We start from the raw sequence: 26,758 nt of genomic DNA, 5'->3' as shown, positions 1-26,758 counted from the left end.
GTTGTTAAGCCTCTGCCTGTGGCTCAGGTGATGATCCCAGGGTCCTGGGATTGGAGTCTCGCATCAGGCTCCCTGCTCAGTGGGAAGCCTGCTTCTCCGTCTCCCACTTCCCCTGCTTGTATTTCCTCTCTTGCTCTTTGTCAAATAAATAAATAAAATCTTTTTTTTTTTTTAAAGATTTTATTTATTTATTTGACAGACAGAGGTCACAAGTAGGCAGAGAGGCAGGCAGAGAGAGAGAGGGGGAAGCAGGCTCCCCACTGAGCAGAGAGCCTGACTGTGGGGCTCAATCCCAGAACTCCAGGACCATGACCTGAGCCGAAGGCAGAGGCTTTAACCCACTGAGCCACCCAGGCGCCCCAATAAATAAAATCTTTTTTAAAAAATAAAAATAAAGTACACAGTCAGATCTGAGACTGAGTGAAAGAAAAAAGCAATAGAAATAGTGGTTCTATTGTTTCAGACACTTGGAAATGTGTCTATAGAAATTTAAAGTATACAAGTGCCAAATTTTATTGTGTGCTTGAATAGCTCAGGATACACAAGAGAAGAGCATAATGAGTCCTCCTGTGGTGAATTTCCCCCTCCAGAGCCTTATTTGCCTAGAAGTCTGATCTTACAGATAAATCAGGACCAGAAGCAACCTTCAAAGCCAGACTCTTGAGTGAAGCTCATTTGACTTGTGTTATGAAACCACTACTTTTATTTGTTACTTTCCCTTTTATTTTTTATTCTTCCCTAGACCAGAACATTAAACATTAGCAAGGCTGGTATATTATCCTACCTTCCTGTGGACAGACTTCTATTGGAACCCTGCTGGTTTTTTAGTGAACATGGAGTTAGAGAGGGAGGAGTTTCCTAGATGAGTGAGATGTTGGCTTGCTTCAGGTAAAGAAAGGATAGTCTGAGACCTTCAGCTCCAGGAGAGGAACAGTCCTGCTGGTGGGACGAGACTTCCGCAATATACTGGCTGAGGCTTCCTCTTCCCTCACCAGTCGTGGACAGGTCTCGCCATGCCGTCAGACTCCATGCTGACCAGTCCTCACTCCTTGTGGTAGATACATGGTTTGTGTGTGGTTAGTGTTACCATACTGGGGTTGCTGGTCTCTTTTTTGTCTTCCCTGCTCTGGAACATTGGTAGTATTTCTTCGTGTTAACTCTAATAGAATTTTTATTTCCAAGCTTTTAGAGTAACCTCACTGTAGCCCTCAATTATTGACAACAGCATATATTTTTAGAAGTGTATTAGTAACTGGTAAGCTGCTACTAAAAATGGTATTTTTTCTGACTTAGGTAGTGGCTGCTGACTGCCGAGGTAGCCTTCTTAGCTCCTATTCTTTCCTGAGTCCGTCAGAAGGCCGGTTCTAAGCTAGACAGCGATGTCTGTGTGACTGTTAATAGAATGAAATGGACTAGACCTAAGGCATTTCTCTTTGTAAAGATTGTTGATCTCTCCTTGTAGAGCTGTTTTTTTTTTTTTTTTTTAAGATTTTATTTATTTATTTGACAGGCAGAGATCACAAGTAGGCAGAGAGGGAGGCAGAGAGAGAGGAGGAAGCAGGCTCCCTGCTGAGCAGAGAGCCTGATGCGGGGCTCGATCCCAGGACCCTGAGATCATGACCTGAGCCGAAGGCAGAGGCTTTAACCCGCTGAGCCACCCAGGCGCCCCTTAATATTTTATTTTTTGACAGAGACAGAGTACACAAGCAGGGGAGCTACAGAGGGAGAGAGAGAAGCAGGCTTCCCACTGAGCAGGGACCCTGATTCAGGATTCAATCCCAGTACCCTGGGATCATGACCTGAACTGAAGGTAGATGCTTAACTGACTGAGCCACCCATGCGCCCCAACTGTAGAACTTTGAATAAAAGTATAAAAAGAATTTTTAATATATAGGATTTCTTTTTCCAAGTCCTCCAGTTCACTTAATAATTTATTCTTAGGTGAGCTACATGGAAATTTACTGTGAAAGAGTACGAGACCTGCTGAATCCAAAAAACAAGGGTCATTTGCGTGTGCGAGAACACCCACTTCTTGGCCCATATGTGGAGGATCTGTCCAAGCTGGCAGTCACTTCCTACACAGACATTGCTGACCTCATGGATGCTGGGAACAAAGCCAGGTATGGTAGAAATAGACTAATGACTGAAGGCTTTGGCACCTTTTCAGGTCCTTTGTTCCCAGTTAAGGATTTGAGACCACCTTTATACTTAGGAAAGTTGCTTTAATTGTAGATCCTCTGAACCCTTGGCTGTGCTGGGGTGAAAAGAAAGGGCTTCTTCTCATCAAAAATAATGCAGTGCTGAAACATGGCAGAATGTTGGTTAAGTTAAAATATCAGGTTTTGATTAGGTTGTGGTAAAATGTTGGATAATTATATGCCCATGGAATTAATTGTGGAATAAAGAATACAAATTAAATGCCCCAGTGGTTTTGAAAGGGACACTGAGGTATAAAAAATGATTCTGATGGGAGACCTTTGGATTTGGGGATGACTTGATAAGCTCACAAATAAGGTGTATTGAGAATAATTTGTGCAAGTGACAATCTCGTGATCTATGATTAAAGCTGTTGTTTCTGATTGTTATAGTTATGCTATCCATTTTAACTTTCATCTCAGAATTCCATTGTCACATGTCACCTTTATGTTTATTTAGGACGGTGGCAGCTACCAACATGAATGAAACAAGTAGCCGTTCCCATGCTGTGTTTACCATTGTTTTCACCCAGAAGAAACATGATACTGAGACCAACCTTTCCACTGAGAAGGTAGGACATTGTCAGTGAACGGGCTTGAGTTGTATGGAACGGGGCTTTTCAGAAGTCCCTCTTGCTACTCTCTGCAGCTTACGGAGCCGAGAAAGTTACCCTTTTTTCTTAAGAGAATATTTTGTATCTTTTGCTTGTCATTTTTATTCCCATCCAAAAGCAATTTTGAGTGAAATTTTTTGGGTTTTTGAGTGAAATTGCAAGATAGATAATAGGGTTAAGAGAAAACAGAGACTTTGGGTCTCAGAAATACTTTGTTCAGAAGAATTAAGCAGTTCTGTGGAGAGAAAATCTTTTTTATTTCTTGACTAGAATCTCTTAATTACTTGTTTGGTATGTAGATTTTTGTTTGTTTGTTTGTTTGTTTTGAGTCCTGATAATGTTATTGAGGGGTTAAATATTTAAGCAACAGTTAAGCAGACAAGGTGTGTTTTTCCTTGGAAAGCAAAGGACTGCACAGCGCCTGTGATGCTCTTCGAATACCTTGCTTGTTACTGTCTCCTTTTCTACAGTAGTTAAATGTAGTAGACTTTGGAGTTAAATTGCTTTCTTTAGATCGTGCCTCTGCCACTTTACAGCACTGTTACCTTGGGCAAGTTACTTACCTCTTTGTGCCTCAGTTTTCCCAAGCTCATGGGATTGTTAAGATGATTAAATATTGATACAGGTTGGTGCATGTAACAGTGCCTGACTCAGAGTAACCTTTCAGTAAATGTGAATTTATTGTGTAATAAATTTATGTTGAATTCTTCTCTGCCTGTGTATCTAAGTAGCATGCCTCTGGATTTTTAAACCTGAAGTTAGATTTATTATACTGGTAGTGATGAAAGATCCTTTGCCTTATGAACTGTGTAATTTGTGATACATCACTAAAAACTGGGGTCACCTTTTACTTGGTGACTTGTTTTTAGCTGAAAATTATTTTATTTTTTTAAAAGTTTTTATTTAAATTCAATTTAGTTAACATATACCATGTTATTAGTTTCAGATGTAGAATTTAGTGATTCATAAGTTATGTAGAACACCCAGTGCTCATTCCATCACGGGCCCTCCTTAGTGCCCGTCCTCCAGGTACCCATCCCCACACCCACCTCCCCTCCAGCAGCCCTGTTTGATTCCAAGAGTTAAGGCTCTTATGGTTTGCCTCCCTAGCTGAAAATTATTTTTAAAAAAAACCCTTCATATAGGTGATCAGATAACTTGACATTGCTTAGCTAGTTACAATATTAATGCTATTTACATCTTGAGTAAAAACATTTTTTCCTTTCTTCTATGATGTCCCGTCTACAAAAATAATTATGTTAATCCTATAACCACAGTTCCTTTGATAATCCATTTTGGATCCTTTTGTCTAACTTTCCCAAAGCTTTATTTTTTTTTTTAACAACTTTTATTGATTTGTTGAAGTACAATAGACCACACATAAAGTATAAAATCAGATTAATGTGTATGCACCTGTAAAACCAATATCATAGTCCAAGTCGTGGCTGCGTCCATTCCCCTGAGAAGCTGCCTCATGCCACCTTATAATAACCGTGTCACTCCTGCCACCCTCGTACTTATTAGGCAGTTCTGATCTGCTTTTTGTCAGTACAGATTAGTTTACACTTTCCAGAATTTTATAAGAATGGAATTAATAGTATGTGCTGTTTTTTTGCCTTGCTTCTTTCTTAGCATAATTCTGAAATTCACCTGTGTTGTTTTGTGCAACAATAGTTCACTTGTTTTCGTTGCTGATTAGTATTCCGTTATGTAGCTAGATCACAGTTAGTGCATTAACTTGCCTATTGGGGGGCATTTAAATTGTTGACAGTTTTTAAGCATGAAAATGAAAAAGCCATGAACATTTGTGTACAAGTCTATGTGGCTGTTTGCTCTTGATTCTCTTGGTAAATACCTGGGAGTGGAGTGGTTGAGGCTTATGGTAGCATATGTTGAGCTCTGTAGGTCTACAACTCTGCTGAACTGCCTTCCAGAGTGATTGTATCCTTTTACATTCCCACCAGCAGTGTGTGAGGGTTCCAGTTGCTGGAGGCTTCATATTTAATGTACCATTTAATGGGTTAATGAGTTTTATGACACACTATTATAAAATATGTCCTGTGTATCTTAAAATGACTTATTTGGAACCAAGGTAATTGCTGTGAACTTTTGTGCATGCTGTGTCTCCCTGTGCCATATGTAAGAGCTCTAACAAGTATTTGTAGTCTTCTGCATGCCTAATTTTTAGTTTCCTGCCTTTGGGTGTTTTCTGGTTCTACCTGGCTTATTTTTGAATTGCCCCAATGTTCTTGTTCTTGACTAGGTCAGTAAAATCAGCCTGGTGGATCTAGCGGGAAGTGAACGAGCTGATTCAACTGGTGCCAAGGGGACTCGATTAAAGGTACTTATTTTATCAAACAGTTGACCTAGTCAATAAATGTTCTGTAACATAGGTCAGCAAACTGTGGCCAGTAGGTCAAATCCGACCCACACCTGTTGCTGTAAATAAAATTTTACTGGTACACAGTCCCAGTAAATTTGTTCATGTGTTGTCTCTAACAGTGAGGCTGAGAGCTTGTGACAGAGAACACATGGCCTGCAAAACCTTTACAGAAAGATTTTGCTGACGCCTGATCTATAAAGTCAATGAAAGATAAGTAATGTAAAGTGATAGTTAAGGAGGACTTGATGGTCAAGGTGAGAGCTGAAAGGTGTCTGAGGAACAGGCTAGATGGAAGCATCACTGTTGGGACAGGGACACACAAGATCCAAATGTGAGAACACACACAGCCCTCTCCAGAGGGATGGTTACTTAACAAGAGCAGAAATCGCATGTTGGTGAGTTGGGGGAAGAAGGCAGCGTCCGTAAGTTTTGGGGAAGCCACCTTGCCCATACTCAGGACTGTGAGTTAGGCGTGTGGTCCTGGCGTGGCATTAATGTGAACAGGGGAGACTGTGGACTAAAAGAGGTTTTTAGAATTTGTGGTCGTAAGTCAACAAAGAGTGCTAGCCTAAGGCTCAGTTGTATCCTGTGCATTATAGATGATGTGGCCGTAGAAGATACTCTTCATCATAATTCTTTCATGTTTGGTATTGATTTCAGGAAGGGGCGAATATTAATAAGTCTCTCACAACACTGGGCAAAGTCATTTCAGCCTTGGCAGAGGTGGTAAGTATTATATACTTGATTACATGGGAAAACTTGACTGTTCAGCAAATGTACTTGATGATATTTTATGTGTTTATGAAGACTGACCTTTTTTGGCCCTTTTGTGTAATCTTGCTTTCTCCTTTTAGAGCTTTTCAGATAAGATACTAGGTATAACACACTTTGACTTTCTACAGAACACAAAAGAGATCAAGGAGAGTGAAAGTAAACATAGATCTGTAGAGGCCAGACTGAAAACTACCTATTTACGAAGACCTAGGGTTTGGTTGCTTTTTGAGCCTGACTTCAGATCTCTCATCAAAACCAAGGATTTTGTTGCATAATCGTTTCCTGTACAATCTTTTTAAAGCAGGTTACAGTACCTTTTGGAGTTTTTTTAAGCATTTGCCTTGGTGAATGCTGTTGATTTGGGGGCCAATAATGTATTTTTTAAAATTGTGTTATTCTTTCCTATTCTTTAACAGTGGGATACTATAACTGCAACAGTTTTGTATCACAGGCTTCATTTTTTAGATTAAAGGCTAAGGAGGTACTAGTCATTGTATACTCTAGTACATCATTTGAATCCCTAAAAAGAATTAAATGCTTCCTTGCTTGTTTCTGAAAAGTCATACTCAATTTATTGCTTTAAAGTACTTTTTTTTGAAGGCTTAATCCTGTGTTCTTTCTTTTAAATGCTTCATCTGTAGGATAACTGCACCAGCAAGGTACGGAGGGGTTTGGTAGGAATGAACTAGCTGTAGAATCAATTGTGATGATTGTAAATCCTCAGCAGGATGTATGGAGGCATAAGTAGGAATGGAGCCTTGAAAAATAACTTTTTGTTACTTGCTTTCTGGCTCTGAATTTTGAATTGCTGTTCAGAGTGACCACGAATCATGAGACTGTACACCAAACCTAATTTAGAGAACATGATTTGCTTTGGAGAGGGAATTCAGAATAAAGGAACAAGAGGGAAAATGAGGAAGCGTCTGCATTGTGTTTTTTTAATGTTTCTCTTAGTGATCTGTGGGACTGTCACTTGAAGAATTCACCTTTAAAGCTCTTGAAAGGGCAATGAAGATATTTCTTATGGGTACTCTTCTAAAACATAACTGCCTTCTTGAAAGTATTAGGATATTTTTCTTAAACCTCTTTGTAGGGCGCCTGGGTGGCTCAGTGGGTTAAGCCGCTGCCTTCGGCTCAGGTCATGATCTCAGGGTCCTGGGATCGAGGCCCGCATCGGGCTCTCTGCTCAGCAGAGAGCCTGCTTCCCTCTCTCTCTCTCTGCCTGCCTCTCCATCTACTTGGGATTTCTCTCTGTCAAATAAATAAATAAAATCTTTAAAAAAAAAAACAAACCAAAAAAAAACCTCTTTGTATAATCTTGTTTCCTATCATGAAAAGTCATGGATTATTTTTTTTTCATATTTTTTAAATTTTTTATTTTTTATAAACATATAATATATTTTTATCCCCAGGGGTACAGGTCTGTGAATCGCCAGGTTTACACACTTCACAGCACTCACCAAAGCACATACCCTCCCCAGTGTCCATAACCCCACCCCCCTTCTCACAACCCCCCTCCCCCCAGCAACCCTCAGTTTGTTTTGTGAGATTAAGAGTCACTTATGGTTTGTCTCCCTCCCAATCCCATCTTGTCTCATTTATTCTTCTCATGGATTATTTAAATTGTTAAAAAAAATTTTTTTTCCTACTCTTTGGTTATATATAAAGTGAAGGCTGTAGAATCAAGTTAAACTCCCTCTCTAGAATACATGCTCTTTGGGGCATCTGGGTGGCTCAGCATTTAAGTGTCTGCTTTTGGCTCAGGTCATGATCCCAGCTTCTGGGATCGAGCTCCATACCGGGTTCCCTGCTCAACGGGGAGCCTGCTCCTCTCTCTCCCCAGATCCCCGTGCTTGTGTTCCGTCTCTCGCTATATTTCTGTCATAAATAAATAAAATCCTTTTTCTTTAAGATTTTATTTATTTGACAGAGAGAGACACAGCAATAGAGGGTACACAAACAAGGGGAGTGGGAGAGGGAGAAGCAGGCTTCCCACGGAGCAGGGGGCCCAGTATGGGGCTCGATCCCAGAACGCTGGGATCATGACCTGAGCCGAAGGCAGCCGCTTAATGGCTAAGCCACCCAGGTGCCCCAAATAAATAAAATCTTTAAGAAAAAAAGTTCTTTTGCATCCTTTTAATCCAATACAATAGACTTTTCCTTATATTTCTAAAAAAAATACTCTAGAATTTCTTAGTACTATTTTGCATTAATAATAGAGCACTCAACAGTTTTCAATCCCATGAATAACATTGGAGATAAAGGGAGTATCTGCAATGAATTATTTTATTTTTAAAAAGATGTTACTTAATATTTGAGAGTGAGAGAGACAGAGCATGAGCAGCCGGAAGGAGAGAGGCAGAGGGAATGGGGTAAGCAGACCCCCTGTTGAATAGGGAGCCTGACTCGGGGTTCGATCCCAGGACCCTGAGATCATGACCTGAGCCGAAGGCAGACACTTAACTGCCTGAGCCACCCAGGTGCCCCTGCAATGAAATATTTTATACTCGTATTTTAAAATATATAGGTTTGTTCTCTACTTGTACACAAATTACTTAATAGAAAGTAATGTTTTGTTTCTTTTGGTTTATTGGAGAAGCTTCCTTAGATTTAAAAAGTCTTTTGTTTGATTTTATGTATGTGTGGATATTCTTCAGATACCTAATCTGAGTCCCCAGACATGAAAACTGTTAAAATTTAGTGGTTTTTCTAACTTGTCCATTTGCTCATTTTGAACATTCATTATCAACCAGAGGATAAGTTTACAAAGTATTTACCTGCATATTTCCCATATTGCTCTGTGTTGCAGTCATTTGCAAATGGTTTTTTTAGGATTAGTTTTGGAAAATCCAGTTTAGAACTTTGCATCTATGCCATAACTATAATAGATCAAAGACAAATTTTAGTTTTATGTAATAAGTATAATTTTGGGTGAATTAAAATATACTGTTATTTCTACTGGGGAGTGAAACAGGATTACACAGTCCGTATTTGATAGTACTTCTTTTTAGAGAGGCTAGTGATGTCAGTAAGTAAACATTTTTAGGTAATTACTGAGGCCCTTATTTGTGAGAATAGATGAGATTAATAATGTAAGAGAGCAAATAGAAAAGAAGTAGCTGGGGCGCCTGGGTGGCTCAGTGGGTTAAGCCGCTGCCTTCGGCTCAGGTCATGATCTCGGGGTCCTGGGATCGAGTCCTGCATCGGGCTCTCTGCTCGGCAGGGAGCCTGCTTCCTCCTCTCTCTCTCTGCCTGCCTCTCTGCCTACTTGTGATCTCTCTCTGCCAAAAAAAAAAAAAAAAAAAAAAAAAATCTTAAAGAAAAAAAAAAAAAAAAGAAAAGAAGTAGCTAAAATTCTGAGATATTTTCAAATGGAAAAGGTAGAAGTTCTGTTAATGGTTCTTTATTTAGCTACTCCTTCTTAATTTAGTCTAATTGACCAAAATGAAAATAGAACATTGTTTGCTAAAGAGACACTGCTTATTTTTATAGTACTGCTTGCTGTCCTTGTAACTGATAAATTAGTTCTTGCAGCATTTTCAGTACTACCTGTAGGCAAAGTGGAGTGTTTAGGTGTGGTGAGGGGCTAGAGAAGGAAGAACTGAGGTCTCAGGCCTCAGGAATTTTGCAGTGCACTGATTCTCCCACTAAGCTGTGGGAGACAGAGGGGGTAATTCTCCCTACAGGTCTGTGTCATTTAGCAATAGATCCTACTCTGGGAAATGACCTTCTCATTGGTGGAAAGTGTGTCTGTGGGCGGACTAGGATGAATTGGAGGGGATGTTTTTGATAAGAGATGGAATTAAAGTGCTCCTTGCCTGCTTCCTTTCCTCCTCAACAGACCAGCGGTCAGCTACTTAGTACTCTTTTTCTGAATACCCATGCTTTCGCAAGAACTAGATCATCCTTAGTTTAACCTTTAACCTCTGATTATACCAGGACTGGGGGAGATGTTTTATCAGTGAACCCTGGCTTCCTTTAGTGGCTTCTTAAATTGTCACGACTTAGTCGTCAGCCAGAACAAACTGCAGTAACTAGTATCTGCAAAAGATTTGCATTAATTTTTACTTTCAAAGGATATAATTCCATTTTAGTAGTGGCTTTGTATTGGTGCCTTTTGCTCTATTTCATGATAATGCGAAGGGTCGCAGCTGTATAAGGAAATGCTGGATACGTATATGCGGACAATTCATCTCGCAGACTCTACAGATCTTCAGATTAGCAAATCACATCATTGTCTTAGACCTTTGAGTCCTAACTCTGTCAGTTGGATTTATTTATTTCTTTCCTTCTAAAGAAACCAAATGTATATTACTTTTACAAGAGTTGTTAGAGATACAGCAGTCCACTTGATGATTTGGTGGTTGGCCAAGTACATTCATTAACTAAATGACTTGGCTCCTACACATCTAACCTGCAATGCCCAGGATTCATATTTGCCCCTCTGCAAAAGTAAAATACCATTGTTTGAGGCTTAGAAATGAGAACGATGTTAAGGAATTACTGTTAATTTTGTTATGTGTGATATGGTCTTACAGTTCTGCTTAAAAGAAAAACGTTCTTCTTTGTTGGAAATATGTATCTAAAATATTTATTTATAGGTGAAATATTGGATTTGCTTAAAAACACTAACAGCTGTAAAAGATATGATATAGACACGATATTGGATAATAGTATATTGATGTTAAATTTCCTGAATTCGGTCATTAAAATGTGACTGTAATAAGTAAGAGAATGTCCTTATCTGCTGAAATATTTAGGGATTAAAAGGCATGGTGCCTGCAATTTATTCAAAATGGTTCAGGAAGAAAAAGTGTAAAGTGTTTGAGGGATAATAGAAACATGATTGCAAAGTATTGATAATGGTTGGAGTTGCATGATGGTAGGTCATTATGCTACTCTCTAAACTGTTGTGTATGTTCTAAATTTTTCAAAATAAAATATAAAAGGAAAAAAATTATTGCATGAACTTTGGGTATTGTGAAGAATTGAAGCCATGAATGTTAAATTTCTACAGTGATGGGGTTCTACTGTAGTTTACTTAGGAATTTTAGACTGGTTTGTCTTTCATGTGACTTTTGCCTCCCTAACAATGCTAAGACCATTTCTTTCTGTTTAATAGAGTAAGAAGAAGAAGAAGACTGATTTTATTCCCTACAGGGATTCTGTACTTACTTGGCTCCTTCGAGAAAATCTAGGTATGTTGATCACTGGTGTGTAGTTATCTGTTTAACGCTGTTTACTGATTATCTTTTGTGGTCATTTGTCTTTTGTGTTTGTTTTGGAGAAAATTAATCTCCAGATACCCACGTTACTCTTGATTTAAGTTGGTTGGATTTGCTCACTTTTTAATCAGGGTTCTTTCCCGCATCATGTTGACCTCAGAACAGGGACTGGTGTGGTTGTCTTCCTAATCACATCTGCTTCAGAACTATTGCTCCTTCTTCAAATCTCTTTTGGAAACTCCGTGTTACCTTTTTGCTAATGGTTTTTGACCTCCAGGTCATTCTCTTTATTCTCTGTTCTGTTAGCCTCTTTCTCTCCTTACGAGAAGGGAGTGATGAGCTAGGTCAGATGTCGCTGATAGGAGGAAGAGGCTGAGAATGGCCTGCTGGCCTGTCCATGTCACTGTGACTTGGACTCACTAAAGGCATTTTGGTGGAGTGGCTGAAGTCTTCACTGGGGTGGGAGAGGGAAACTGTCACAGTAGATCCAAACACCAAGATTAATGGTGTAACAGTGCCCGACATGGGAGCATGCAAGACATTTGTTGACTCTTGATTAAATCTTAAGATCCGAGATGGTGTTGTCTAATTGGACATAAATTTAATAAAATCTTCTTTCTAAAATGTGTATGATTTTCGATAACCATGATTCATCTTCTTAGGTGGCAATTCTCGAACTGCAATGGTTGCTGCTCTGAGCCCAGCAGATATCAACTATGATGAAACTTTGAGCACTCTGAGGTACTCCCAATTGATCTTGATAGCTAAATAGATTACTGTGCCACCATAAGTCATTTTGTTACACCGTTGGTTTTCTTATGCTATCTGGGTAATGTTTTATGTAAGTAATGATCCATCCCTCTCATAACAGGGAAAACATGGGTTGGGGGAGATTTTCATTTTTATTTATTTTATTTATTTGGGTGGGGGAGATTTTTATTGGAATAGAATTGACCTGTTTATGGTGTTCAATTTCATTTTCAGGTTGTTACAATTTTCATTTCTGTAAAAAGAAGTTCCCTTGTGGTGTTTGTCATTATAGAGATGCTCAGCTCTTAACAAGTAACACAGTTATGAGTATACGTAGTGTTAAAAAAAATTGCAGACTGTTCACTAATAGAATATAGTTGGCTGTTGAACAACACAGTGGTTAGGGGTACCAAACCTCTGCACAGTTGGAAAACCGCATATAATTTGACTCCCCCAAAACTCAATTACTAATAGCCTGCTGCTGACCAGAAGCCTTACTCATAACTTAAACAGTTGACTAAGCCATATTTTGTATGTTGTACGTTGTATTATATACATATACATATACCTGTGTAGGTATATGTATATAATGCCATATTGTATTCTTAGAATAAAGTGAGTTACAGGAGAGAACATGTTATTAAGAAAACTGTAAGGAAGAGACAACACTTACAGTACTGGACTATATTTATCGAAAAAAAAATCTGATTATAAGTGGACCCATGTAGCTCTAACCCATGTCGTTCAAGGGTCAGCTGTATTTCTATATATGAATAGTTTTCATTACTTTAATCTAGGACTTTCTACTCTTCTCCTGGTGATAGAAAGATGGAAAGAACCCTGTACAGTTTGACAAATGCATTTTAGGTCCTCTTTCTGGTGTTTATTTCTTTTATGATTTGGAGTAAATCACTAAAATTCATCTGAGCCTTTTTCCTCGACTCAATAAGATACTATAAAATTTTCTGATGCACCTACTGTTAGTAAGGCTCATGAAGTGTGCAAATGCTCAAGCCGTTTGATTTAGAGATAGAAGTAATGGTTCATTACTTAGGAGAAGTAGAGTATCTGAGGAATGGCAAAAATTAATGTTCTTTCTGGATATAGATATGCAGACCGTGCAAAACAAATTAAGTGCAACGCTGTTATCAATGAGGACCCCAACGCCAAACTGGTCCGCGAATTGAAGGAGGAGGTGACGCGGCTGAAGGACCTTCTCCGTGCTCAGGGCCTGGGAGATATTATTGATAGTAAGTGAATTAAGGATCAGCACGAACTCTGATCTGTTCCTCTTCTAGGTTCTCTTCTAGGTTTAAAAACAAGGGTGCTTGTTTTTAAACCTAGATTCAAAGCACATGATGAAGTCAGATGGTGGAAAATGGTTTTTTTGTTTTTGTTTTTTATTTAAAAAAAAAAAAAAACAGTGAAAATGATCTCAGAATTTTCCTTTATGTAATATGTACTAGTCTATCCAGCTGAACCCATGAAATTCGTTTTTAAAATGTAAATATGTTATTGCTTATATTTTTTATTAGATCTTCATTTTAGATGAGCTTATTCTCACTGAGAAATTAATCACTTCATAAAATCGTTACTTGAAAATTTCTTTTTGTATTAGGGGCTTCTCTGGATTAATGCAGTGGTGGTAATACATGTGTAACAAACCTACCATTCCAGTCCCCTTTCGGATTAAGATTTACCTTGGAGTGGTATCTTTCCCCTCCTGCAAAATGGTTGAGGACCAATCCCCACCCGGCTCCCTATGAACACATGAAGGCAAAAATATCCATTTCCTGTCAAATTCAAGAATTAGACTTCCAGAGAATATTATTTTACAGTGTTGTCTTAAAAGGAGTCTTTTTTTAACCTCCGTGATCTGCCTGCATAATGTCTAATCAGAAGTTAACTGGGTGATTCAGGTAGAATGGTATACGGGGTTTATTTGATAAAGCATATTTTTATTTTTTGAGTGAAAAATTAATATTGTTTGAAATTCTAGTAAGATTTTTAAAGTCTCTTCTAGTTTAGTTCTTCTTACTGACTAGCACCTGAGTTTAAGTGAATACAGTGTGCAAAATGATAACGTATTCTAAGTGTTAGTTTTTTTCATCTTCTCCAATGCCAAATGCTGCTCTGTTCCCTCTCTGTGTCACTTCTGAATCTGAACTTTGACCCTTCTTGTATTTTCCCTCCTGCTTACCTTCAGTTGATCCATTGATTGATGATTACTCTGGAAGCGGAGGCAAATGTGTGTATTCCATGTATTGGTTATTTCCAGTACTCTGATTTGCTAATCTGCCTCTGCTGGATCAGCCTTAAAATGAGCTTTGCATGCCAGCAACCCTAACAGGGAAATCCCAGACAGAGCATACCGTAGATTCGGAAACGATCCTGGTTTTGCCCTTCTCCATTTAGCGAACACTGCTGAATTTCGGTTTGTGGGTTAAGTAGTTTAGAGGCTTGAGAGTCTCTTGCTGCTTCTGCTGTTCAGTTTTTCCACTTACATGATTAAACTGAATCCAAAGTCATACGGGATGGTGATAGTGATGACAGCAGCTCACATTTCCTGAGTGTTTATAGTGTGCTGGGCCCCATTCCAGGGACCTTGAGTATGTATTATCTCATTTAATCCTGTCCCTGATTCTGGAAAAGATTCCATTATGCCTGTTTTACCCCTTGAGGACACCGCTTGCCTGGGGTGCTTAATTTGCTACTGAGAGCCCGTGGTTCCTGTGTAGTTAGATTGGATAGTGTAACCTCAGAGCCTTGGTTTTTAAAGTCATTACTATGCCTTTTTGGCCTCTTGAGATCCTTCAAGGGTCTGATCATTTAACAGAAAAATCCTTTTAAATTAGCTTTGTAATTCTGAGCCTTGGTGAATGTACAGTTAAAAACAGTCACTTCCCAGTTGGCTGACCTGTCCATGGCTGAGTAGCTCGGAGTGTTGGGTTCGCACTCACCTGGGCTGATGCTAAGTTAGTTTCCTCCATATTTTGGGCCTCAGCTTACATGGTGGTTAGGAAGACTTTTATTTCCCTCCTTTTCTGGAATTACAGATTAGATTTTAAGAACTTGGGTGTCTAAAATATGTGTTCAAAATGACATTTTCATGAAGGATCACATCTCGTTCTCTCCATAGATACCATTAAGTTGGTGAGGACATGACTTCCTACCCTGTTAAGATAATTCATGAGGGAATTTTTATCTTAGAAGAAATGAAGAATCTTGACTTTGTGGTGGCTGAGTTTTAGATTTTAGTTGATTTGCTTATTCGTTTAATGAGGCATATAATAGGGCTTGAAGGGAGGACATCGATAGGAGAAAGCAAACGTAGCCCTGGCTGCCATGATGAGCCCAGGCCTTGACGACACAGTGACACTCCCATACAGAGTGACTGTTGGACCGGAACAGCTCTGTCTGAGATTTCCAAAGCTGACTGATACTGATGTGAGAAAGAGATCATCTTGTTCTTGCGTTTGTGCCCCAGGTGGTGCTGCTATCGCTTGTTGCCTCGCTCTTTTCTGAGCACTTGCGGCATCTCCCAAAAAACTATGCATGACTAAGTTTTAATTTTGTCTCCAAGCAGGAAAGCAGCCCTGACTACTTCTGAATTTCCATTTCAATCTACTACTCTTAATTGCTTTTAGGGCTTGCATGTGTCCATTGGACCTTCTGAACTCCCCCTGTCCTATTCTTTCCTACCTTGCTGCCGTCACCTAGTGGCGGATTTTTTGCTCCAGTTCCTATCCCCTTTAGAAACTTGCTTGTTTTCCTATGTTCTGCACTTGCAGATGGTGGTTTTCAAACTGTCTTGAAGCAGCCACTGGTTTTAAGGGGTTTCAAGAACTGGCTTTGATTCAGTAGAGATGAGTAGACCACGGATAGAGCAAATACTAATGTTTTCCGACTCTGCATTGACTTGTGTCATTTAAAGAAAACTTAGCTTAGTTTTGGTATGAATTTTAAGCAATGTAGGTTTTCTCAAATTTCCAAACATGAGCTAATTGTAAAATAGGAATCCATCAATACCTACAGTTTTTCCCTAGTGTCTATTTGACAAGAAGACGAATGAAGGAAATACAAACAGCAAATTAATGAGTTTTGTTGTTTGTGGGTCTTTTTGTCAAAACTAAATTTGAAAACAAAACTTATAGTTCTGTTAAAGACCTTAGTAAGTGAAAGTGTGTCCCTGAAACTTGAATTTCATAGTAGGAACTCGGCTTACCAGGGACTCATGGTAGTACTGTTTGGCAGAGTAAGAGCCTCACTTTGAATAATTAGCAAATAATCAGCCTTGATTTTTGCTTGCTCTAATAGATGAATGTAAACTCTCCCAATTTCATTAATTTGCTAATTGTTCTTCCATGTTGAGGTAATTGGCCCTGAGTTCTCAACCAGAACTTAGACAAAATTCTTGAGATTTCTGCATTTACCTCTCCTTTTTTAAAAAAAAAAGCATATTTTGAAGGTGCTTCTTATTAGCATGTTGAAATGTTGCTATACAAAGGACACTACAGATTTTTGTTTTAACTGTAGTATCTTCTTGACAATTTTTGCTGAATGCTATAAAATACTGGGCCAGGTTGATATCACTGATAAATAAATGTTCATCTTTTTTCCTGTACCCGTATAAACTGCTGGGATTTAAGAGCAGTGGAAATCTAAAACATTGCCGATTTGGAGCTGTAGAGGGGATAGAAGGAATGTAGCATGTCTTGTTTACGGAGAGTGCCTGAGCATTATCCTTTGAGGCTCTGGTTACCCCCTACCAAACACAATTTTAACCCACCCTGGAATTTTTTAGATTCTAAATTTTTTAGTTTTAGAAGTGGTTCTTAACCTCAAAGATACCAGTATTAAAGACAGACATGTTTTAGAACTGCCATCTAGAAGAACAATTATAACTTGTCTTTGTTTTATAATGTGTCTTTGTCTTGGCGCTTTAATGCTAGCCTTTCTTACACTGGTGTTCCTTCCTGTCTTTTTTCTCCCTCTGCTCCTTTCCCTCTTTTCTACTTTTTCTGCCTTTCTTTCTTTCTGTCTCCCAGATCTGAAAGATTTTCAGAACAATAAGCATAGGTACTTGCTAGCCTCTGAGAATCAACGCCCTGGCAATTTTTCCACAGCATCCATGGGGTCTCTCACTTCATCTCCATCTTCCTGCTCACTCAGTAGTCAGGTGGGCTTACCGTCTGTCACCAGTATTCAGGAGAGGATCATGTCTACACCTGGAGGAGAGGAAGCCATTGAACGTCTAAAGGTAAGCAGTAATTCAGACTGAACGAAGGGTGGTCTGTGTAGCTTCACAAAGCAGAGTTGGTCTTAAAAATCACTGAGATTTTTGTTCAGGATAGGGAAGAACTTTATAACTCTTAGAGGTGTCCTGAACATGGAATATTCTGCTTTATAAGATAATTAATTTCTTTTTACCAGAATGCTTGAGTCATGACTTGGCCAGGCAATGATTTGAGAGATGTTGGGCTAGATCATTGGTTGGCCATGAAAATAACACATAAATAGATAATGTCCTTTAATTCTGAGGTAGTTTGTAAGTCGCAGGGAAATTGTTTAGTTCAAAATTTAGTAGGAGACTAATTAGTTAGAAGCACTTCGGGGCGCCTGGGTGGCTCGGTGGGTTGGGCCTCTACCTTCGGCTCAGGTCATGATCCCAGGGGCCTGGGATCGAGTCCCGCATGGGGCTCTCTGCTCAGCGGGGAGCCTGCTTCTCCTCATCTCTATCTCTGTCTGTCTCTCTGCCTATTTGTGATCTCTCTCTCTGTCAAATAAATAAAATCATTTAAAAAAAGTTTACCATAATGATAATTGTAAGCAAGATATTGTAATACCACAGAAAGACTAGATTAAAGAAACAGAATATATATTAGAAAAAAAAAAAAAAAAAAAAAAAAAAAAAGAGAAGCACTTGGACCCGTCTGAAGATGGAATTCTGTATAGAGCCATGCTTGTGTTATTAAAATAAATGGACAACCAAAAGAAAGTTTGAGCGTGTGAGTAGCTCTGCGAAGGTTTTTTCAGAGACATATGAGATGACAACTTGGGGAAGCTCATAGAAGTCTTGGAACCATATCACTGCTGTGGGAGGGCTGCCTCCTCGTGTGCTGGGGCCCGTGGAATCAGGGGCCTCCGCGCTGGGCGGCAGGCACGCTTGTTTGTACCCTGCGTGTGCGGCTCCACCCGCCGTGGCACCGGCCTCGCTTTCGCAGTCTGCGGTTGGCTCTGTTGGGAACATTCTTGTCTCTCTTCGTGAGTATGAAAGTGAGCGGAGGCAGCACCTGCTGACTTCTGGCTTCTTCCTCCGGCTCAGTGACTGCAGGGAAGACAGACGCTGCCTTCCATCAGATCACGGGACAGGATCGTAGATGCAGGTGCCGTTTCTTTCCCTGCTGATTGCCTCCAGGGTGATGGTTGGAGCCGCACCTTTGGGTCTTTGTATTCCCCGTGCCAGGGCAGGGAGAACAGGGAGGGCCGCGGGAGTGTCGTCAGGAACTGTGGCTGTGCTTGCCGCCCGCAGGCCTCTTGGTGTTGCCCCGGCGCTCTCCTAGCAGTGACCCGCTTTGACGACTGAGTGATGGGAAGGGTTTGCTGAGCCTTCCTCCACTAAAAGGGAATGAAGCTTGCTAATCGAAGATGGCAGATGCTTTCATTTCGGTTTTTAGGTGAGGCCAGGAAAGATTTCATATGAAGAATGGGCCTCTGCTTCTTAATCATTGGCATTTTTTACTCACTTCTAACCTAAGGTGCTTCAGAAACGAAAGTAATGATCTTGTTCCTTCCTTCAGAACATGTTTGTAGGAGGTGGGTAGGTGTCTGATACACGTCGCAAAGGGAGGAGGGTAAGAAATCTTTTCATTTCATTAATTGTTACAGATCAAACGGCAATTCCTGCTTTTGTAAAATTGCCTTTGAAATTGTAATAACGACATTAGCGAAGCCTGTGCAGGACAGCTTCATGTGTATGTTTTCTCACGATGGACATTGGTGACAAAGCTGCTGTGCGGGGTTCAGTTGGGCCAGTGGGGGAAATGCGGGGGTTCCTTGAGCAGGAAGTGAAGTCTCCTACTTACTATTTAATATAAAATGTTCCTTTTCTTTGGGGATTTTGAATCTTACTAAATCACCTATTAAAGCCTTGGTGTACAAATAAGATCATAATTTCTGTTAATTTACGTCTTGGTGTAAAAGAAAAAAAATTTCCTAACTGCCATGTGGCACCATTTGAAAATAACTTTGAATGTTAGGAGTCAAGACGTTAACCAGACTCTAAGAATTAGGTTACCCAGTGTCTTCCAGATAGTTTCTGGGGAATAACACTGCCATTATTCAGGGAGCCCTCCCCCCAACCTTCCTCCTTCCCACCAAAACCAAAACAAAACTGTCTGACTTTCATGAGAAAAGAAATTTCTGTTTTAATTTTCCTTTAAGTCAACGTAAGTGAAATCTTCCATTTCCCCAACCTTTAGAAAATTGCTTCTTGCTGGTTTTCATTGGATCCCGAGTTTTAAATGCAGCACGACAGTCCTCTGAGGCGTAAGTGCCTTCGTTTTGCTCCTGTTTTGTGAATGGTGAGAATTCAGTCCAACAGACCTGCATTCTAATGCCTCGGGCAGATAGCATTGTGCATGCACAGTGCAAGGCAGTGGTTACACAACAGAAGTGCTTGAGAATTCTTCCTTTTTGGACTCCTTCATTGTTGAGTGTTTCGGAGCTGCGTTCCTAAGGCATGATACTGCAGGAGAAAAATACTGTCATGGAAAACTTTTTAAAAATATGATCAGTTTAAAAAAAATATCAGTTTGCAAACTATTTTCTGCATAACGTTTTGCTGGGGCTTCGTTTTTTGAATAGCTTCTTTCCATACGGAAGAGACCCATGTTACCCTATCATAAAAGATCTCAACCCCTCCACAAACCTCTCTGGCAAAAGAGAGTGAAATGCAATTGCTCTCATGTTTTAATCCCAACTCAAACTGACCTGGGATGTCTGTATCCTTGATTTGGATTCTTACAGAGTAAGGTTTTAAACATGTGACTGTAGCTACTGTGCGGTAGCTCTGGTGTTTATTAGTTCAGCATCAGAGCTAGTACTATGAGTGCCATCGCCTAGGCTTGAACTATAAATATCCACAAGTATCCGTTACAGAAGCCCGCAAGGGCAGATGCTGTAGGCGGCCGGAGGGCCCCACACTTGGAACACACGGAGCATACTATGTTCAGTACAGTAAAACCTTGGCTATCTGATGGCTTTAGGGAATGTTCTGTGTAGTAAGCATTGAACCTTTTAAATATCACAGTTCAAACTAACTCTTTTTTATGGAAGTATTTCTGATTTGTTCTGTGGATTTCTCTGCCACCTTAACCAAATCATGACAAAGAAATTAAGTTGTGTTTGGTAGTGTGGACATAATTATAACACGTGCTACATAGATAGACATTCGTCATGTGAGACCAAAGTTGAATGGTGCCTGGGCCCAGCATTTCTGAGAGCTTTAAGACAAGGTTCCTCATGTCACTGCTTTTTGGAATTTTTTTGTGTGTACTACCTCTGAGAAGGAAGGATCCTTGAAGATTGTCTGGACTCCTCATTTCCGAAGCATGCGTCCCAATTTCCTTTTTTTTTTTTTTTAAGATTTTATTTATTTATTTGACAGACAGAGATCACAAGTAGGCAGAGAGAGAGTGGAGGAAGCAGGCTCCCTGCTGAGCTGAGATCCTGATACGGGGCTCGATCCCAGGACCCTGGGATCGTGACCTGAGCCCAAGGCAAAGGCTTCAACCCACTGAGCCACCCAAGTGCCCCGATGCATCCCAATTTCAATTTAATCTTATAAATTGGGTTTCTAGAGTGGGTTATGGGCAGCACTGGGTGCTGGTGTACCAGGCCTGCCTGCAGAGTAAATCGACAGCTCAGAGATCGGAAGTTACCTCCTAATCACATCTCAGGTTTATTTATGCCAAGTTCACTATTCAGACTTGAAGAAATAATATCCTTCACTCTTTCTTGATTGATGGTGAGCTATATAAAGAATATTTTCTTTAAAAGCCTAGTGGTTCTGCCTTAACTGAAGAAAGCATCAAGAGTCAGGAAACCGCACTCTAGGGTTTAGTGGCTCAGATGTAATGTGGCCTCAGATTAGTCTCTTAGCTTCTCTGGTCCTCAGTTTCTTTATTTCTAGAATGGTTTTGAAATAAATGGCTCTTTCTAGCACTGAAGTTTTGCTTAGTATCATTTTCTTTAACCTTTCTTCTTCAGAGTTTTAAAAAGAATAGCTTTTTCTTTCTTTCTTTTTTTTTTTTAAAGATTTTATTTTTTTGAGGGAGAGAGATCAAGGGCGGGAGGGCGGGGGAGGAGCAGAGGGAGGAGAAGCAGACTCCCCAAATGCCAGCTCGATCCCAGGACCGGGGATCATGACCTGAGTTAAAAGTAGAGGCTTAACCGACTGAGCCACCCAGTGCTCCTAAAAAATAGCTTTTTAGACAACATAAAAATTGCAACGTGAAGCTGTAGTGAAAAATAAAAGTAGCACCATATTCAGCTAATTCATTAAATCTCATTTTTTTAAAAGATTTTATTTATTTGACAGAGAGACAACACAAGTAGGCAGAGAGGCAGTCAGAGAGAGAGGGGGAAGCAGGCTCCCCGCTGAGCAGAGAGCCCAATGTGGGGCTTGATCCCAGGACCCTGAGATCATGACCCAAGCTGAAGGCAGAGCTTAACCCACTGAGCCACCCAGCGCCCCAAATCTCTTTTTTACAAAGAGATTATGTCCTGATTCATCCTCCAGGTGGGAAGTAGAATTAGAGCGTTCGCATTAGGATCGGCAGCAGAGTGGAAACGGCATCCCTAGACAGGGGTTTTTCTACCTGGGGTGAGTTTACGGTTGCCCCAAAACAGAATAGCTTTCATACAGCCAGATGAATCTCATACAGACGTGATCTTCTCCTGAAAATAACCAGCCAGGAGAAAACAAATCTTTACTTTCTCGTGGGTCAGTGTATACTCCGTCACTAGCACGCGTGGCTTCTGGGCCATCCTCTGTGTGGTAAGCACTAGTCTGGGCGGCTTGTTGTCCTAGTCCTTTCTTTTCGAAGTTACAATTTCGAGATTGTAGAGGTGTCTACCCAGCTGTCTTTGCTAAGCCTTACTCTCGCGTGCCAGCTTCGTTCCCGGCACACTCGCTTCCCCGCCATCTCCCTCCTTGCTGAGCCTGTGTGCGTGTGTTTGCTTGCTGGCCCTGTAGTCTGGCCCGTTGTTTCCTTTCTCAGCTCAGAGGGCTGCGTACACCGCCTGCAGATCTGGCCTCTTGGAGGCTGCTGGACAGAGCGTTCAGGTAGCCGTTTCAGTCTTTCAGTCTTTCAGCCTCTGTGGGTGTTTGGAGGGTCAGTGGTGGTCAGTTGAGGTGGTTTTGGCTTGTCCTGCCCTCCCCACCCTCCCGCAGACTTGTTCTGGCATCTCCCTCTTTGTCACTGACCCTTTTCTCAATGAGTAGCTTATCGATGGCCCCTTTCTGTGGAGGCACTGATGCCTGTGCTCTTTCTCCCTCTTCTAGCCCGCTCATCAGTTTGCTCTCTGCCCTGCTTGGCTCGTCGTTCTCGGCCGCCGTCATCAGGGTGCTCTCCTGTTTCTCCCGACTCCTGTACTCTGCCTTTGCAGCTGCCGCCTCCAGCGCTCCCTCGTGGCTCTCTTACGTGCTCCTGTGCTTCCTTCTGGAGAGCCGAATCGCAGACACCGTCGGATTGGTTGTGTTACATGCTCACTGTTTCTTTCTATGTAGATAATTATGTTTTCAGATCCCACAGGCTTCTCACAACAGCCTGTTAAGTGAATCAGTGAGCTATTTTGTGAGCCGTGCAGGGTTTTCATCCTGAATCACTAGCGCCGCCGCCATCAGAGCTGTCATCTCCTCACTGTCATTCTCCTGGGCGTCATCATTTGACTTTCTAATTTTGTCTCCATGACTAGTTTTTCTTCTGCTTTTTGCATGTGCTCGGCCCCCTTTCAGGGCGTCCGCCTTCCTCCATTTTTCACCAAGTTGATTCCTACCTGTCCTTTATTCATCAGTCTGAGCTCACCCATTCTCCAGCGACCTGTGAGCACCTCAGTTCTAGCATGTGGCACCATGTCCTGTTGTTTCTCCTCCCCTACCCGTTCACAGTCTGCAGGCTCGCTGCCCTGGCCGCGCTGTGGATCCTGGAAAACGCCCGGCGTTTCTCACCTCTTCCCTCACATGTGCGTGTGGCGGCTCCTGCTCGCGGTCTCTGCTCACACAGAAACTTACCAGCGAGCCCTGTTCTGAAAGCCCCGTTCCAAACTGTTCCCTCATTTACCCCTTTCCCTTTCTGGCTTTTTCGCCAAGACACTTGCCACGATCTGATGTACTATATATTTGAATGATTGATTAAAATTTCAGTCTCTTTACTAGAATGTAAGTTTCATGAAAATCAGGGATGTTGTTCCCTTCCACATCCCTAGCTGTCGGAAAGAGGGTTTGGTATAAAATGTAGCACATGAGTTGTCAGTTACTTCTCTCTCCCTAGTATATAGTCAAGTTCTTGAGAGCAGGAAACTTTTAGATCTTGTATTTCTGGCATTCATAAAGACTCAGCAGGAGACCAGGAAACTGGCACTTCAGTGGCTGCGTGCCTTCTGTATCAGGTATTGGGATGTGTTCAGAAGGGCATTGTATTGTAGAGGAACGAAAATACTCATTTACCCTTCAGGTTTTTGGCTGGGGTCTCTACAAACAAAAGACAGATATTAATGAAAGAAAAGCACACAAATTTATTTAAAAGAAGTTTTATATGACTTGGGAGCCTTCATAAGGAAATAAAGACCCAAAGAAGTATTAAACCTGAGCATTTTTTGGTAGGTTTGATAAAGAGGGAAGAGTCCTGGGAAGCTATGAGGGACCTGGGGGGACGCATCAGGGCCTGTTCGTCCAGAGGCTCTGAGTGCTCCTTGTCTTCGGAGACGAGGGTGCCCCCTCCTCCAGGCGCAGGGAGGCTCCTCTTGTGCTTGAGAGGTTCCGCGCCCTCCTGCAGATGCCATCGCTCAGTTTACTTCAGCCTAAAATCCTCAGTATGCCAAGATGCCACATTTCAGAGGAGCGGGTTCTGAGCCCCATTAGTGCTCTAGGGAAATTACAGTGAAACGAAAGCAATAAAGGTCTTTGGTGGCTTTATTGTTTCGTAGGAGTGGCTATCAGAAATAGTGTCTTGCATTTGGGGATGTTATTGTTACTCCTCTTTCTACACACACACACACACACACTCTCTCTCTCTCTCTCTCTCTCTCATTCCTAGGTATTTTTGTTAGGACTTAGGAGAATTTATGGATCTAGGGTTGATTTAATGTTAGACCTAGTCTCCATGAATTTTATTGCACATAATATTAAGAAAGGGGAAAAAAATCTCATTGTATTAGATTCTGCCTCCTACCCACAAAGGGCATCGTGTGCCTCTTGCTGTCCGTTCTAGACATAGCGTGTTACATCATAAGGCTCTTCTCCACTTTAACTGTGGCCTTTGTCTTAGGAATCGGAGAAGATCATTGCTGAACTGAATGAGACCTGGGAAGAGAAGCTGCGTAAAACAGAAGCCATCAGAATGGAGAGGTCAGCAAGTTAAGCTCTTGGGGTGTCTGCACATTTTCAGGGGAACTGGAATTCCTTTTATAGATGGAGAAGTTGAACTGGAAGTAAAAATGAAGGGCCCCTTTGCCAACCGCAGAAGAGAACAGAACTCAGTCTGCTCAGGGCCTTCCCCCCGCAGAGCTTACGTAGTCAGTCAGACGTTCCCTAGAGAGTCCTGTGCTCATTACCATACTGCATGGTGTTCAGGGTCCATGTAAAGTGGAAGATATCCAGGGATAGAGGGTTTTTTTTTTTTCTGGTTTTGTTTTTTTTTGTTTTTTTGGGGTAAATATTTTATTATTTTAGAGTGCGGGAGGGGCAGAGGGAGAGAGAAACCCAAGCAGGCTCCACACCCAGCATCGTGCCCAATGTGGGGCTCAATCCCATGACCCCAAGATATGACCTGAGTTGAAATTGAGAGTCAAGAGTTGGACACTGAACCAACTGAGCCACCCAGGTACCCTGGGATAGAGTTTTCACTTTGTAAAACAACTGCCTTGGACAGAGGCCTGAATAATGAAGCTCTCTGATGATTGTCCGTTCGTTGTGTTTTATAGAACCTCTTCGGTAAGAGGTGAAATAGTTTGAGTTACAGACTTTTAAAATCCCTTTTCTACTTTTAACCTCTCAGTTCTCTACCCTGAAGGTGACTGTAACCCGAAATAATACTTCTCTTATTGTGATGAATATATATTAAAAAAAGGTCAGACCTGTCTTCCCCCTTCATGGAAGATGAGGTAGAAGTGAGTGCATGTATCGATGCAATGGATGTATCAAACGGTTAAAATATTCTTACTATAGGGATCTTAAGCTAGAATTCGAGTATCAGTGTGATGTTGGGCGGGAGTATCACATTTGAGAAAAACACATTTATAGACAACCTTCACATATCCAAGCTACTTTCTGATTGCTTTCTTAGGTTTTGAAGAAAGGGTTCTTTGAGTTAGATGTCTTCCTTCTTATATATTAATGGACATATTATTTATGAATTTCTGTCTGCCTCCAAAGTCAGATGAGACAAAGTTCTTGCTTGAGTGAATACAACTTTACCTAACATGGGAACAGAACTTATTTTGAATGTGCTATTTCCCCTAAATTCTCATGAATGATGGGATAGACAGATATTTCACATTTGAATTATTAACACAGACAGTAGTGTTTGCTCTGCATGCTTTACTTTCCAGTTCATAAGGTTTATTTAATGACATTTTGGTATTGGTATTCTGATGTGCTTGTTGTGTTTCTAGGGAGGCCTTGTTGGCTGAGATGGGAGTGGCCATTCGGGAAGATGGAGGAACACTGGGAGTTTTTTCACCTAAGAAGGTAGGAAACTTGTGAAGCTCAGCCCAGCAGAAGCCCTTCCTATTTGTCTTGGTCACTGAGGCACTTCCGGTCTTTCAGGGCTGGCCCCTCCTCCCTTCATTTTATCTTGAGATTTGGCTTACTTTCTGATTTCATACTGCAGTACAGGGGCAGCCTGTTTCTCAAATGCCTATCACGTTTGCTGTTTACAAAATAAAACCCAAGGCAGTAAATCTAACTTCTGGTCATGATTGAGTATGTTTACTCATCTGCATTGTTGCTTTCTCTTCAATTCCTGGCCTCTCACCTCGCATACCTGGCTTCAGTTTGGCGACTCTTTCTGTGTAAATTTTCCCACAGATGCCAGCAGCCCTGCTTTATAACTCTTTGGAAGCAATTTCAGCTATTCAGGTTTGTTTAGAAAAATACCACACAAGTTTGTTTCTGTGGTTGTGTTGCAGACGACCATTCTACTGCGTAAAGCACTTCCTGTCCTCACCCTTCTAGCCTCCTCTGCTCCTTCCTTAGCTTTTGTTTAAAACAAATGACTCCAGTAGTTACCCTCTCACTTAGATAATCTTAGTTGTTAGGTAGTAGATACCTCATTGTTAGGTAGTAGCTAATTAGAATAGTAAAGTCGGTTTTGTTTTCTGGGGTTTTTTTTGTTGTTTTTGTTTCATTTTGTTGTACTGAGTTGCTTCCTAGTTATTTGTAGATATTGGAAAGCTATTATCAAATTATTATTTCTACTGATTTACAAAGCATATGTATTCATGCCAGTAAAAAATGGTTCCTCATTTCAGATGACCCCAGCGTGGCTATCAGGGACTTACACATGTTCTGTGGGGTCTGATGATGATCTCTCT

General features: G+C 40.9%; 1 protein-coding gene across 12 annotated transcripts in view; it reads left to right on the top strand.

Annotated features, from left to right (window-relative positions):
- Window positions 1-26,758, top strand: part of KIF1B (kinesin family member 1B) — a 145,595-nt gene that overhangs the window by 47,387 nt on the left and 71,450 nt on the right. For 4 of the 12 annotated variants that reach the window (XM_032301545.1, XM_032301543.1, XM_032301551.1 and 1 more), the window contains exons 6-17: window positions 1,942-2,120; window positions 2,656-2,767; window positions 5,073-5,150; window positions 5,853-5,918; window positions 6,608-6,625; window positions 11,089-11,164; window positions 11,854-11,932; window positions 13,049-13,191; window positions 14,148-14,189; window positions 16,990-17,201; window positions 24,493-24,572; window positions 25,838-25,913. In XM_032301545.1, the coding sequence (XP_032157436.1) occupies window positions 1,942-2,120; window positions 2,656-2,767; window positions 5,073-5,150; window positions 5,853-5,918; window positions 6,608-6,625; window positions 11,089-11,164; window positions 11,854-11,932; window positions 13,049-13,191; window positions 14,148-14,189; window positions 16,990-17,201; window positions 24,493-24,572; window positions 25,838-25,913 (1,161 nt within the window). The remainder of the gene's footprint in view (window positions 1-1,941; window positions 2,121-2,655; window positions 2,768-5,072; window positions 5,151-5,852; window positions 5,919-6,607; window positions 6,626-11,088; window positions 11,165-11,853; window positions 11,933-13,048; window positions 13,192-14,147; window positions 14,190-16,989; window positions 17,202-24,492; window positions 24,573-25,837; window positions 25,914-26,758) is intronic. The other 8 variants (XM_032301553.1, XM_032301550.1, XM_032301554.1 and 5 more) reach the window with 5 other exon arrangements.

Source organism: Mustela erminea, chromosome 10, assembly GCF_009829155.1.
Source record: "Mustela erminea isolate mMusErm1 chromosome 10, mMusErm1.Pri, whole genome shotgun sequence".
Classification (NCBI taxonomy): domain Eukaryota; kingdom Metazoa; phylum Chordata; class Mammalia; order Carnivora; family Mustelidae; genus Mustela; species Mustela erminea.
The sequence above is the reverse complement of the archived record's forward strand: the minus strand, read 5'-3'. Positions and strand labels throughout refer to the sequence as shown.